General features: G+C 35.3%; 1 protein-coding gene across 7 annotated transcripts in view; it reads right to left on the bottom strand.

The window, feature by feature from the left end:
• QKI (QKI, KH domain containing RNA binding) overlaps window positions 1-16329 on the bottom strand; it is a 142699-nt gene that overhangs the window by 99518 nt on the left and 26852 nt on the right. For all 7 annotated transcript variants that reach the window (XR_004322108.1, XM_032485320.1, XM_032485322.1 and 4 more), the window contains exon 2: window positions 5762-5904. Coding sequence is in view for 6 of the 7 variants with exons in the window: in XM_032485320.1 (XP_032341211.1) it covers window positions 5762-5904 (143 nt within the window). In the remaining variant the exon portion in view is untranslated. The remainder of the gene's footprint in view (window positions 1-5761; window positions 5905-16329) is intronic.

The raw sequence follows: 16329 nt of genomic DNA, 5'->3' as shown, positions 1-16329 counted from the left end.
AACAGCTAGACCTTGCCTATATTTAGAACTTACCTGCCACTCTGGCAGATCCTATAAAACAGTTTCTTACAACTCAAAAATGACAACCAGGCAAATTTAATGATAGAATTACTACTAACTCATTAAGACATAGCATCTTTTACTTATTATCAATCAGAGTTAACTCCATTCATACACTGTTTATAAGGTCTCCATGGATTCAAACAAGTCCTTAACAACTTAACTGGCCAAATTACCCTTTTGATGGCCTATGCATAACTTTAATCTTCATTAATGTCTGTCATTTTATGAATGTCTGATAAACTTCAGTAGTCCTAAATGATTTAATACAATATCTTTTTAGCTTTCATACAACACTGTGGGCTCCTTCAAGGAGAGAGATTTTTTTCCTTATTCATGATCATAAAAGCCATACTGAGTGCTATACAGATACCATATACTTGTTATCTTCACTCCTCCAAACAATTCTGAGGTAGACCTTATGACCCTTATAGACAACGAAACAGATTCCAAAGTTAACATGTGCTCAAACCCAATGTGATAGTCTCAATTATTTCTTGCTAATATTTATTTCAGTCCCCTTCTCATGCGGACGGAGTGACTCGATAATCCAGCTTATCAACCTCAGCACCACTAATATCTGGGGTAGGATAACTCGTTGTCGTGGGGACTGTCCTGTGCACTGCAGGATGCTGAGCAGCATCCTTGGCATCTACCCACTAGATACCACTAGTATCTCCTCCAAGTTTTGCCAACTCAAATTATCTTCAGATACTACCAAATGTCCCAGAGGGGCAAAATCGTCCACAGTTGACAGATCACTGGGATAACGGAGTGTCAGCGGATGGGAAAAGAGCAGAGGCCTTCCACATGTTTAAGCAGTGTGGCCTGGCGTTGACACCTTCAGTGACCTGCCAGGAAAAGAGCATGCTCCAAGTAGCTGCCCCTTGGGCTGAGCCCAGCAAGAATATACATAAAAAAGATCTAAACCCACCCACAGCCGGCCTAGACCAACCTCAGCTAAGCCCAATCAGCAGAACCTCAGCCAACATACAATACAGACTAACAGAGAGTACAGACATCAAGGCTTGTTATTTTAAGCCACTGAGTTTTAGGGCCGCTTATTCTGAAGCACTGTTGTGGCAATTGTTGACAAATACAGCCAGGAAGAGGGTTAAGCCAGGATTCAAAACCTAGGCCCATCTGGCTCCAAAACCCACTATTACCTCAACTATGTCATAGAAAGTTTTCTCTACTGAATTAATATCCCCACCTCCAGGATGTGCTTGGTACACAGCAGAGATGCAATATAAGTCTGCTTTATTAATAAGTATAAATATTAGTAGATAAATTTGTAAAAATTTTTAATACATTTTCAACAGGCTACTCATATTACCTTATTCTCACACCATTAAGCCACTGACTAAAAACCCTTGTGAAGGACACTACACAGCACTGCCTCACTTCACCACCACTGAGTCTAAGACTCTTCTCCTGTCAGTCCCAGAGCCATACACAGCCAAGTTCAAAACAGTACCTCCAAATTAACACGTACTTTTATAAATAAGTTGCTATTTGCAAACTCAAAATACAAAAAAAAATTTTTAGAAGTTCAGCAATAACTGAAAGAGTGAGGTTTTCATGCAGATATGCACAGCAGACATTTCTGGTGTACTTCCCATCTACCAGACGCTATTTTAGGCGGTGAGAATACAGAAACAGACAAAATCCCCACCCGCATGGGGTCTACATTCTGGTAACACTTACACAGTGCAATGGCATTTTCCAAGTGCTTCACATGTTATCAACTCACTTATAACCCCTCATAACTCTAGAAGAGATTACCTCCATTACAGAGATGAGGAAACTGAGGACCAGGAATGACAAGTAATCTGCCCAAAGTCATAATACAAGCAGCAGAGCCAGTCAGGGGTCTGAGTCCATACTTTTGACTACTATGCTACATTGACCCTTTAAAGTTTTAATATTAAAGCATTTCTGAGCCAAGCAGGATGAATTCGCTCACAAAATCAAGCTTACATACAAAAGGGGGAGGTGGGAGAGAAGCGTACATATATATAAGGACCTCTAAGACATATTAAGTGAGCAAAGACAAGAGTAAGAAAAATGCATATTTGTTTCACTGTGGCCAATATCTAATTCATATTTATGAAATAAAATCTTTTCCCATACTGCCAAAATCTGACAGACTGCCTTGTTTTGTTTAATACAATTTTTTAAAGGTGAGACATAGCTCCTAATACAGACTACGAAACAGTTACTATTCATGTGGTACATACTGATAACCTCAAAGAAAAACTATGTGCAGATCCTAATTTTGTCAAATTCTTTTAACAGATATTTAAAATCAAGGTATTTAAAGAATATTTAAAAAAAAAAGTGATCTGAGCGGGGAGAGTATAGCTCAAGTGGGAGAGAACATGCTTCGCAGGCACAAGGTCCTGGGCTCAATCCCCAGTGCCTCCTCTAAAAATAAATAAATCAATCTAATTACCACCCACTCCCTGCAAAAACAAAAAAATGAAAAACAAACAAAAAAAGATCTGGAGGACCAAAATGGTTTTATACCTACTTCTTTTCTCCCATGAATTATAAATTTTTCATTTAAAAAGCTTTGATAAAATAAACATTTTTGGGTGCCAAGAGTCATCCACAACTCACACACCCACCTACCTATCTGCATGCCCACAGCTGGATGTCTGACTTCAAACTCAACACCACTTTGCAGCTCAGGAACCAGGGATTCGGTTATTCCAAATGATCAAAACCTTTGGGTTATTCCTGATTTTCCTTCACATCCACTATCTAATCTACCAGCAAATACTATTGGTACTAAGTTATCAATCTCTGCAGGATCCAAACATTTCTAAGTCCTCTTGTTCAAGTTCCTCCTGGTCTCCCTGCTGTCACCAATACCCACAGCCTTTCTCCACACAGCAGCCAGAATGAATCTCTTAAAATCCGATGGCTTTCCATTTCACTCAGCAGTATACAAAATCCCACCCCTACAGGCCCCTCTGCCAACCTTTTAACCTCACATCTTACCACACTTTCCAAGCATGCTCATGCCTGTTATTGACTGCTGCTCACTCTGCCTGGAACGTTCTCCCCTCGGATGATATTCATGTTTTCCTCCCCATCACTCCATTTGTGACTCTGCATTCCCTTCATTTTACGAGACTCCTTGACTATAAACACAAGCCACTACTTATCTGCTCACCACCCTTTTTTTTCCCGTAACACTGACTGAACCTAAGAAAATATTAATTTGCTTATTGTCTGTCTCTGCTACTGCAATGCCTGCTCCACGAGAGCAGAGATGCTTAGTTCACCACTCTACCTGCCTCCTGGAACAACGCCTGTCAAAAGGACCCTATATGATCACCTGTTAGCCTGGCTTATGATGATGATGTAAGCAAATGAGAGCAGTACTTCTCAAACTTCAGCACGCACCACTATCATCTGTAGGGCTTGGAAGACAGACTGCTGGGCTTCACTCCCTAGAGCTGCTGATTCAATTAGTCTAAGATGGGGCTTGAACATTTACCAGTGCCTAGGAGGTGTGAATACCGTAGTCCTGGGACCACATTTTGAGAACCACTGATCTAGACAACATCACACGTTCTACCCAAACACATCCATCAGTAACAGCAGTTGATCATACCAATAAATCTCAACTGGTAGAAGAACAGGAATAGAGTAAATAGGTGCTCTTCCCTCTGGACCTACACTATAAAACACATCCCTTCTAACCTAAGGCTGTATGGGACATATGTCTTTTAAGTAATGCAATATAATATCACTCTCTGAACAGGATTTTTTTTTTTTTAAAGAATGGGAACCAGGCAGATCAAGCTTATATCCTCTAACAAGGTTTTATGCTCTTATGTATCCTATGTTAATGACTACTGCTGAATCCTTATCCTTTAGAGTTTAAGTAAGCAGATGAGAAGGCTGATGTCGTTTAGGAGATACTGAATCACCAAACAGTAGTAGACTCCAATTGGGACAGCTGTCCAGATCACAATTCACCATCCTTGGAATCATCTAATACCCAGGGTAGGTGCAGGGTGGTCATATCTAGGTTATGTCAGTTAACCCCAGTCCCTAGTCATGGCAGATTGGTCAAAAACACATTCTCTGTCCTAAGAATCTGAGGTTTGAAGAGAGGTGCTGATGCCAAATTATGTTAAAAGCAAGGCTCTCAACAGAGAAGGTCTAAACTATGGCTGAGGTTCCCAGAACTGTCTTGCGTGGTTCCTCTCTTTTATAAGGTTTTATTCTCTAACTATTCCTTTAACCCTTTGGATTATATACAATTATCTTCCAACAAACTATTTCTTTACCTACATTATCCAAAACTGTTTATATATTTGCAGCCAAAAATATTTATAAAAAGACATTAAAGGTATTAAGTTTTTAAAGAAACTGTATCAGAAATGTATCTTATAAAATATCAACATTTTTCCCCATTAACTCAAGACATCTATTTTCCATCTCCAGACTAGGATACCATCGATATAATCAATGAATCTTAAGAGTACACATCACATTTTTTACTTTACAATACTAACTTCTTGTATTTGCTTTCAGAAGTCCTCTGAAACATAGCAAAAAGCCATCAATTTGCCTTTATATAGTCTATAGGTACTGGATGCCTACTGTGTCAATATTATGTGCACTGGGAACACAGCAGTAATAATAAAAACAGGTTCTTGTTTTAAGAATCTTATATTCTGCTGGAGACAACAAACAAATAAAAGAAAAATACCAGATAAGTGCTACTGCAGAGAAATAAAGAGACAAGTGAAATAATGAGTAACCAGATTGCTTTTAAATTCTTTTTGGGTTTTTTGGGGGAGTGGGTTAATTAGGCTTTTATTTATTTATTTTTTAATGGAGGTACTGGGGATTGAACCCAGGATCTTGTGCATGCTAAGCATGCACTCTACCACTGAGCTATACTCTCCCCCCAGACTGCTTTTAGATAAAATGGTCAGAAGGCCTCTGTAAAGTGACAGTTAAGCTAGAATCTTAGGACAAGAGGAAGCCAGCCAATTAAGATCAGTGTATAGGAAACATAAAGATCTTTAGGCTGGGAATAGACTTGACTTATTCTTAGGGGCCAATGTGACTACAGTGCATTGAGAAAGAGGGATAATCATTTAATGAGGTCAGAGATAGAAAAGAACGTATCACATAGGGCTTTGTGACAAAAGGCAGCGTTTGGAGCCATTTATAAATTTATCGTATAGTACAAGGAAACCATCCACAACAAAATGCTCAAAGAGAACAGCTGAGCAAGGGGCTAAGATTAAAAAAAAAAATTTACAAACAGTGATTATCATAAAAATGTTAGCACTGCAAGGAAGCTAAGCTGTCTTCAGTTTAACTTCTCATTTTACTTAAAGGACCAAATGCTTCTCTGGGGTCTCTGGCTTCTCTGCACAGTCGGGTCAAAGACAAAGCTCTTTCTATAATTCTTGCCTCAATTTGAAATGTAAAATCAAGTCTTTACTATGTGCATTTCCAAAAGTGACAAAGCAGCATTCAAATGAAAACATATTTAAAAATAAAGTTTAAAAATTATCCATGCTAAATTATTCACACCTCTAGCTCCTCATGAAAATATTTTTTAAAGTAGTTGATAATGCTTAAGTATTTTACCACCAGACAGATCTCCTCCCAAGTACGTGAAGCAGGGAAAAAAAAAAAAAGAATATAAACAAAATATACTTACATCTGGGTATTCTTTTACAGGCACATAAAGTTTCTCTTGTAACTGAACAATAGGTCCCACAGCATCAGGCAATTCTGCACTCCTTTTCTCTGTACTGCCATTTAATGTGTCATTGTACATGTCTTTCCGTACTCTGCTAATTTCTGTTAAAAGTAAAAATTTTAAATGTGTTAGACAAAAAATATTCTTTCTAGTCCAGGAAAAAAAAAATAAGAGGGCAGGGGAGAGTTTCATTGATAAAGTGTTAAAACTCAAAGAAGTAAAGAACTGTTGACCTATTCTATCATTCTCCGAATTAAGACTACATTTAATAGAACTATAGCCTTAATTAACTTCTACCAGAAATCAAATTTATACCAAATAATATATTTTATTAAAACTAAGAGCCCAAGCTCTTAGTCCCTATGATACAGACCAGTTATCTTACCTAATTTCTCCATGCTTAAACAAAGCCAGTCATCCCAAACGACTGTCTCAGGCAAGTAACAGCCATAAGAATGCCTATCAGATGAAAGTAGTACCAAAGGTTCCTTCATACTTCAGAACTAACCTATCCGAACAAGACCTTAACTGGACCACTTCCTCAGATATTTTAGGTATCTTTGGAATATCCCAACAGAGATGTCCAATAGATACATAGTGATTTTAAGTTCAGAAGTCTGAGTCTGTTACACAAACGTATTGATTAAAGCTGCAGGAACAGAAGAGATGTCTTAGAGAGGGTATAGGGAGAAGAAAGAACTGAATCAACCCTAGAAAAAGCAGTATTTAAGGAATGAGGAAAAGATCCAAACCAAGAAGAAATGGAGGTAGACAGAAGAACTAGGGAAGAGGGGCAAGAAAGTGCTAAGAAATGACAGACTGAAGGACAAGGTGATCAACAGTGTCAAATACCATGGAAGTATGGTAAGGTAAAGAGCAAGAGAAGGTACCTTGGATTTGACCACAAAGCCAGTGGTGATTCAGAAGTTCTGAGGAAAAGATAGTATGAAGATTAAACTAAACTGGGTTAATCAATGAAATACAAGGGAGAAAGCAGAAATACCTAAAGTCAATGACTTTAAAAAAATTATTATGACAGTTTCAAGGCATAAATATTACTTAAAAAAAAGCATGAGAAATCTATTTTAATGAATCAAGTCATATACAAAGAAATCAATTAATTCTTTCAAGAATTCATTATTAAGCTTTCACAGTATGCTAGAGGACAGGCCCTTGTCCACTGGAATACAATGTCTAATAAGGGCTGTCATTATTAAATTAGCTGAATGCCTCAGTATGAGAGATCTCCATGTTATAGATTATGTTCTCCCTGGGGAAAAGACTCATGTCCACTAGTATTTAAAAATAAAATCCCTTTAATAGTAAAATAAAATAACAAATCTTATCTCTTAAATAACAATTTGCTTATCAAAGTTTACCAAATGTTTATCTCTGAATAGCAAGTGAAATTTTCCTAAAAATCAAAAGAGGGCACCTTGTATTTAAATACATTATAAAGGCAAGACTTGATTCTTTAAGTGCTTTTTTCTACCTCTACTTTCATAATGAATCTTTCCTAAAGACATCTAGTACCAAATTAGCATTCATCTTAAAGTAGCATATGACAGCAATTCTCAAATCAAGTTTTCAATGACCAAATAATAATTTAAACATAAATGATTGTTAACATAATTATGTAATTACAGCAAGTAATTAACCAAGGGTATTAGAAAATTTTAATCTAATTAAAATTGCACATATATTCTGTAGTCCAGATCTCTATATAAAAGCACTTTCAACATTAATTTACTGCATTAAAATTTCAACTACCCAATTCTTGTTAATAACAAGAATTAATAACACTCATATAAAAACCTGACAATAGCATAAAAGGAAACTATAGATAAAATTTGCTTACAAATACAGATGCAAACATCCTAAATGAACAGGCACCAAGAGCATATTGAAAGACTAAAGCACCAAGACAAAGCAGAACTTACACCATGAATGCAAGGATAGTTCAAAATTTAAAAATCTATAAACACAGTAATAGGTTGAAGAAGAAAAAAAATGATTTTTAGGTAAACAAATTTATCAAACTTAGAAAAACCAAGAAAATCAATTGTAAGTAAAAAAAATCAGGTAAGATAACTAGATCCAAACACAAATATACAAAACCCAGTAACTTCATATATCCAATTTGACGATCTCATGGAAGAAAAGGTACATCCTATCAGTAAAGTTGTATTTCTATAAACATTTTGTGATTATTTAATAAGTCAAAGTTCCATGAAATTGTTAGCTGCTGTATCATCTGCTCTTACAGTAGTGCCAGGAACACAGTGGGTCCTCAGTTAGTACTTAGTAAATTAGACAGATGGATGGGTGAATGGAGGGAGCAATGAGCTAGGCTCTAAAGCAATAAAGTTAAACAAGTCACGGTTCTGCTCTCAAAGAACTTGTTTTAATGTAAGAGGTGTGTAAGAAGGTATACCCTTCTAAGGTAGAAGGACAGAAAGAGGTATAGATTAGAGACCGTGGTAGCACAAAAGCAGGAGTCATCAATTCCACCACAGATAGGGTACCAGGGCTAAGAAAGAAGTCAAAAAGACAGAAACTCTGAATTTGTTTCCTAATGATAGGAGTAAGTGAGGCAAAATTATAAACAATGTAATTACAGAGTCTACTTTTCTTAAAATTAAAAACTCTTTCTACCATGTTTCTTTTAGTCTCTAAGATACATCACTCAATTTAGTAACAGAACATAAATTATGCACAAGACAGTACTGATGTGAACGAAAAGGTGACTAAGACAGTTCTAGTTCTCAAGGAATTTACAGTTGTCACTGTGGAATCTAACCAGCTGAGAACTACCTTTATCAACAGCACCGTCCTAGCTAGGAAATCATTAGCACTTTTGGCATGTTAATTATGACACTCAAGTCAGAACAAGTTCTGATTCCAGTTCTAACAGTAACCGTGTGATTTCAGACAAGTCTCTTGCTTGTCTCTGTGCAAGTACCTCCCATGGTTAGAGACTGCTCATTGACTGAATCCAACCTCAGTAGGCAAGGACTCATTATTTTCCCTGTTAACTCCAATGTTTTAAAAAGTTTTGTCTCCAAAGCTTTTCAGTCTTTAAGGGCTGACAGAGTTTCAATTAATGTTACCCTATCATGTTGTATGATCATAATCAAAATATTACAGAAACATGTCATGGGTATGGGTAATGCTCTAATTCCTTAAGTGGTTGGTTCACAGGTATTTGTTTATGAAACAGGAATGCTTCAAAACTAGTATGTTTTACATCCTTTTGTTGCATCAAACATTACATGATAATACTCAAATATCCCTTACTGCCACAATGCTTTCCTCAACCTGCAGCACTGGTTCAGAGAAGTAAAAGTTCAGAACCATTTGCTTACTCTAGTACAAATTACTAGTATTTGCCTAGTATAAAAATAGTATAAAATTTCCACTACAGTAACTCCCAAATATCCCCAATATCAAGACAATTTGTTTTAGACATCTTCGAAGTTCTCAAATGTTACAAATTTCACTGAACCAAAATCTTTCCTAAAATTTCTCCCACTCACCCCTGTTCAACACTCCAAAGCTTATAAAACAGGTCAATTGCCTCTTTCATATGACAGCCCCCTCAAGTACCTGAAAAGTTCTGTAATACCTAAGTGTCCTCTCCTCTAAGATATATAATGGCATGGTTTTATACCTTCCCACTCATTTAGACACAGTCCATTTGTCTGTGTTCCTTTTAAAACGGAAAATCCTGTACTGCACACATCATTCCCTGACAAACAAGGAGTACTCAGACTGAGGCTGCCTACCTCCAGCACCAAACACTCCACTTTCACTGCACACTGAATACCTTTACTTCTTTGGCAAGCATGTAGCACTACCGACAGTGTAGTGGCGCTAAGCCATATTCCATACTTCTACAACTATTCAAACACCAATAGACAATTCAATTTTTTTTTCCTGGTTGTTTTCTACTAGACTAATACCTTCAGACTGATATTAATCTGTCAGTTGACATTCTTTAGGGATGACTATTCTGAGTCAAGGATCCAACTAACTGTAATTTCATAGCACACACATTTCTCTAGCCTGCACATTAAAATTTAGGCACACCTTATCATCTGTTTGACATCTCAACTACACTAGAACTGGAAAATTCCTCTGGATCCACCAGAGTATAAACAGGAAATAATTGCTTTTGGAATCTACAGGTTGTGCCCTCAAGTTGAGAATATACATTTTTCAGCTTTGGGGAGTATTCACCTCTCCAGCGTTCAGGTTCCTCTCATTTTCCATGTTTTCTTGCATTGGCAATGATCACCTTTTTTCATATTTCAGTATCCTGAAAACTATTTTTGTTTAGGCCTGAAAACTTGTTTTGGTTATACTACTTACTGTCTCCTCACATTTCTCTGCTTTAATTATCTTGATATTTTTCCTTTGCCAAACTAAAGCTTAATTATCAGTCAGTGAATTCTGCTCCTAAGAGAAGAGGGAAAATAGTCATTGCACAGTTCTGTTTTATGTAACCTATTAATATTGTATCATCAGCCTTAAGTCTTTTCCCTTTCCCTTAATTCACCTAACTATGGATTTGACTAAAAGACTGTTTTAAAATCATTCTTACATTTCATAAGCTTTAAGCTCATTTTTGCTTTTAGCTTTTCCATTACCACCACTTTTATTATATCTGAATTATTAGATGTGCATCCCATCCACTGCCACCTTAACATTTTAAATAGTCTTTTAAAATCTGAATTATTGGCTTAACTAACAGTTCAACTACTCTGTGGAAAAGTAGAATGTCAGAATTAAGGACTACAGGAAGAAACACTAAAAAACAGAAAAAAAAAGCCACACTGATATATCTAAATTACAAAATTAAGTAGTCATTTCCAAAGATAGATAGATAATGGCTATGTATAAATTCAATGCTGCAGGGTTGGAAAACTAGATAAAGAATAAAATACAGCCTATTTTACTCTGTGGTTTAGAATTTTTTTCAACAAATTTAAACCAGAAAATAAAAATTAGTTAATGAAATATGAAAAAGTTATTAGCTCAGTAGTAAACAAACAAAATCTAATGATATACAAGTAATATTTTAAAAATGCATAGAAGAATTATTTTCAGAATTTTTAACAATCCAAATTAAAAGACAACTTTTCAAAACACTGAAAAATTTTTCATACAAACTACATCTTACTCACAGTGTGTGGGAGCTAATTTCAATTGCTCAACTGACTATGCTGATGTTATAGACATATATATTTTTTATTTGGGCATCTATCTTTTTATTTGAGTCTCACATTTAAACTCATCAAAAAATTACCTTATCAATGTAATACACCTGGGACTAAAATACAGGAAAAAAAAGGTTACAGTGTCATTTGACCATTAATGTCTCTTTTTTTAATTTAACATTTTCTATTAATTTATTCAGTAAAGTAAGAGCTAACTACTTATAGAAATATATATGCTTTGATGTACATAGTATAAGTTTCATAAGCAAAGTTAAAATGACAGCTTTCATCATTCCAAATAAAGATTAAATGGGATCTATTATTTCCTCACTATCTGCAACCTGTCTCTTGCTGGACACTAAAGAGGCACACTAACTCAAAAAGCAAGGTAAAATTTGGTTAAGTCTTAATTAACAAATTATTAGTCTCTATTTACATGATATTCATTAAACTTCATGACAATAACATCAGGACTCTATTTATACCTGAAGCACAACTGGCACTGTATGAAGAGGTGGCTGTTATGTGCCCTGATGGACTTCGGGGCAACAAACATCTCTTCTGAAAATAGAAACCTCTAATCCAGGGTTTACTAAATACAGGGAAAGTTTTAAAGATATTTTGAGCAGAGCAAAACCCACAGAATAATGTAACTTCACTGTGATCTTTTTAAAAAGCCACATCCACAACGTACAGAAAACAAATGAATTAAAAAGCAGATTACTCGAGAATATGCACCATTTAATGGAATATATTTTGCTTACTCAACCTAATATATTAAATGTGATTTAATTTTGAGGCAACTACATTGAAACTGGCAAGAAAAAAATCAAGCTACCTACTAGTAATAATCTAGATGGGACTTTTTTTCAGTTAAACTATATTTTGTACTTCAGAATTGTAAGCACAAAAAGAAGAACTACAAAAAAATTAAATTCAACAGTTCTCGTTTAAACTGCCAAAATTAACAATTGTTCAAAACTGTTGACAAATGTCACATAAAAAATATGAAACAGTCCATCCTAGTTTCATGATCTCAGCAGCAGTTTTGTACTGTGAAAGATACTTAATAATAGCTACATTTCCCTGGAAAGGCTCCTTCAAAGGTCACAGAAAAGAATGTCTGTTACATGATCCAATTTATACTAAGTATGTGAATTTCTAGATAGACACATAGAAGTCAAAAAAAGGATATAACAGCTATTAACAGTAATCATCTCTTGGAGATGGATTTACAGGGACAACTTAGCTTTCACAATACTATATTATTTTTCTTTACGATTAATAACATTTAGAGAATAATAAAGATATTCTCATTAGAATGACAGGAAGTACTTTAAGTCAAAATGCTGCATATAATATTGGATTCTTCATATAAAATTATAATAAGGATTAAGTCACTAACTCCCAAATTAAAAACAAACCACAAAGACCTATCTATGTTTTTTAACATATCAGCACCTCCACAATGCTAAAATATTTGAATTACCATGTGATCTTCACAGAATCTGAGGTAGCACAAATTTTAATACCCATTTTAACAAAAAAAGGAAGAAAGAAAGGAAGGAAATGTTCAGAGATTAAAGAATTTGTCCAAGGTAACAACTAGTCTATTCAGGGTTTCATAAAGGACTTTCCGGAATAAGAAGCCCTTAAAACTTACTAAGAGATAGTAATTAGTGAATGGAAAATAAGAAAGTAGAACAAACAACTTTTGGTTTATTGCTAGCCACACTTCTAACCAGTGCAGTCCAGTATGTTCCTGTTTCACTAGTGACTGCCAAAAAGCCTTTGCAGCCCTCCTGCTCTATCAGCCCATGCTAAGAGCAGGCAGTTTTGTGGATGAAACCTAAGGCCTGATTCCTAGAAGGATGACAATCCTAAATGAAGAAATGGATACTGCTGGTGTACAAAAAGGCAAAACAGGCTATTAAAAGAACAGAAAAGAGTGGGGGAAAGCATTTTTTAAGTGATAAAAATCAACTATTTAATTGCAATAGGCATCCTTTCTCATTTAAATTGGATTTTTTTGGAGGTTAGTCACTTTTAAATCTGGTTAGTTTTATATATTATATATTATTTGTTTAAAAATCTTGCCTTCTGGTCACTTAATCTTTTAGAATACTCAAGGGAAACCAGTCCTTATCTTTATATAACAGAGTTTGAGAAACCTAGTTAAGAAACATTGGTCAATGAAAATCTGAAGACTATGTAACAGTAAAGTGGTAGATATCAGAATCCAGGTAAACTTAATACTTGAGAATCTAGCAATTTTTATTAATGACTCTTTTCCCAACTCTTTTAAAATTTCTGGAAGAATAAAAATAAACTCAAAGTAATGGAAATGGGAAACCAGGATACAGGAGTGGAAGAGAGACTTTTCACCATATAGACTCTTAGCAGGCCTTTGAATTTTTAATCATCTCAGTGAATTTACTTTTCAAAAATAAATAACATGTTTGAAGTTTTTACTTATAATGACAGTAATGGATTATAATCCATGAGAATATAATGATATAGATAACTGAATGAATACACACATGTGGGAGAAGGGACAGACCTTCCTTATGGAGGTCCAATAAATATAGAAGGAAAGATGAGTTTTTAAAAATCATCATTTGAAAACTACCAAAGTAATAAATATTACAAGCAAGAACCACTCATTGGGTGCTAAAATTAGTGAACAAAACTATGATGACAAATGGTATCTGTACTGTTTCAGAGAATCTTCCCACAGAACATTTATTAACTACAAAGGGGGAAAAAAAAACCACTGTACAGTGGAGAAACCAGGCAGGTACCACCTTAACCAGGTGACTGAAGTTCATATCAAGAATAATATGACTATACCCGTTTTATGCACTGAGCAGGGTCCAAAAGCACTTCTATGGTTTTCTTGCCAAAAATGCATCATCTCAATCTAATTCTGAGAAAACATCAGACAAGCCCAAACTGAAGAATGTTCTACAAAACTACCACCAGTTACCTTCAAAAGTGTCAAGAAAAGTATCATGAAAGAATGTGACACTGTCACAGTTTGGAGGAAACGAAAGACACATCATCACTAAATGCAATGTGGGATCTTGGATTAGATCTTGGACCAGAAAAAGCACATGAGTAGAAACACTGGTGAAATCTAAATAAATATCTGCAAATGAGTTAATAATATTATCAATGTCAATTTCCTAGTTCCCATAATTGTACTGTGGTCATAAGAGTTGTTAACATTAATTTCTGTACTATTTTTCTAATTCTCTATAAGTTCATTCATTTAAAAAAAAGAGCTTTAGCTTTAGCTTTAGCCTTTGGAGTTATTTATTCTAATGGAGTAGGGGGATAGCTGTGGGACAGAATGAAAACCATGCCAATGTCTTCTCTAATCTTTCAAAAACTAAAAAGAAAATGCCTGCTTAGCAATAAAGCTGAGGATCTCAAAAATCATTCAAAAGCATTTCTTTAATTCAAAATAATCTCTTTAAATTTTCTTTAACAGATACTGCTTTAAAAAACACGTAACCTCCTTAAAAACATGGAAAAAGACTACAATCCACAAACAATGACCTTTCTGTAGAAAGCTAATCCAAGAACCACATGCAAGTAGGGAAAGAAGACCTGGCCTTGAGTTTACACAACCTGGATTTTATTTCTGATTCTCTGTAAGATTTAGAAACGTGGCTTTGAACCCTCTGGGTCTCAATTTCCTCCTCTGTAAAATGAGGCTAAACCAGATCACATGTATGGTTTCTTCCAGCTCTAAAATTTAATCAATTAAGAGTACACCTTCCTGTTTTTTTCACAGAGAACCTCATTCTGTGCCCCTTCAACAGCTCACAAGAAAGGGCTATAAAAACTCAATGACCAACTGAGAACACAGACAATCCCACTCCTGCTGGAACGACACATTCCAAAATGTCTTAAACTACTGGGAACCAAGACTCAGTTTAAATGATACTCTTGTAAAGCACCAAATCCTCATGTAACCAGGCTCCACATATTTGTATTTGGGCAGGTAAGAAGAGGTCTGTCCCCTATATACTTCATCCTCTTCAAGCTCCAACCCCCTCAGGGTTTTCATAGGCATTGGTTAAGTAGAGTGAAAATGAAACAGAACTCTCAAAAATTTTGAAGGAATTTTATCTGCATAAGGGGAAGAGGTGAGTTACTTTTCCTAGGTAACAAATTTCTTTAACTTTTAATTGTTCTTTTCAATTGTATTCCAAACTCTACTTAAGCTCAATGGAGAAAAAGCCTAAGATTTGTAATCATGCAACACATGTTTATCTGGGCATCACGTTAATACGTTAAACTAAAGCAAATCAATGTCAAATGACATTCACAGGTGTTAGAGCAGCCCATATACAAGAGAAATTCCTTACGCAATGAAAAAGCTAAGGAGAGGCTTTTTCAAGCCATAATAAACAATCTACTATACATAATATTCAAAAAGATCATTTATAACAAGTGTCAAGATTGAATTAGAAAATAAAATCTCCATCCTTCTAACAAGAGCAACATATACAATACCCTTAAATGTCAATGCAATTTATACTGAAAACATTATTTTAATATGGTAAATAATATGATCCTCTTTAATTAAACCAAAGCTGTTTTACTTTACAAAGAACTAGATTTATAAAATCTAAGTCATGTTACATGTGATGCTAGAAACTACATGTACTACATTTTTACTACCTCTCAAAGTGTATATTCTACTATCATACAACAATATTCTTGGAAAGCATTTTTAATATGAGTTTTTAAAATACAGAATACAGCACTCATGAGATAAAACTTTAATTCATTAGAATGCAAGGTAAATTGTTATCATATAAAAACACTACCAAAATAATACAACAAAAACCCTGGTCAAGGACATTCCAGACAAACCTTGTCCCTGAACTCCAAACACCTGTATCCAATTCCCTTCTAAACATGTCACCTTGACACATTCAAAACCAAACACTTCATCCATCCCCCAAACTTGCTTCTCCTGATCTCAGAAAATGGCAAAGTCCATCCTCTCACACATCACATCCAATCTACCAGCAAATACTATATACTCACTTTTTAAAATATATCAAGCATCCCACTTCTCATCACCTCAATGTCCTGCCACCTTAGTTCAGGCCTCAATCATTTCTCACCTCAACTATTAAAATAAGCTAACTGGCCTCCCAGCTTCCACCACTACCCTTGTCAGTCTATTCTGTTTTCCAGAGTTAGCCTGTTAAAATCCAAGTGATATGTCACTCTTCTGCTGAAAACTCTCTAATGGAGCTATTCTCAAAATTTTTGGTCTCAGGATTC

This window comes from Camelus ferus, chromosome 8 (assembly GCF_009834535.1).
Source record: "Camelus ferus isolate YT-003-E chromosome 8, BCGSAC_Cfer_1.0, whole genome shotgun sequence".
NCBI classification, from domain to species: Eukaryota; Metazoa; Chordata; class Mammalia; order Artiodactyla; family Camelidae; genus Camelus; species Camelus ferus.
Note: the sequence above shows the minus strand (reverse complement) of the source record. Positions and strands in the feature narration are given on the sequence as shown.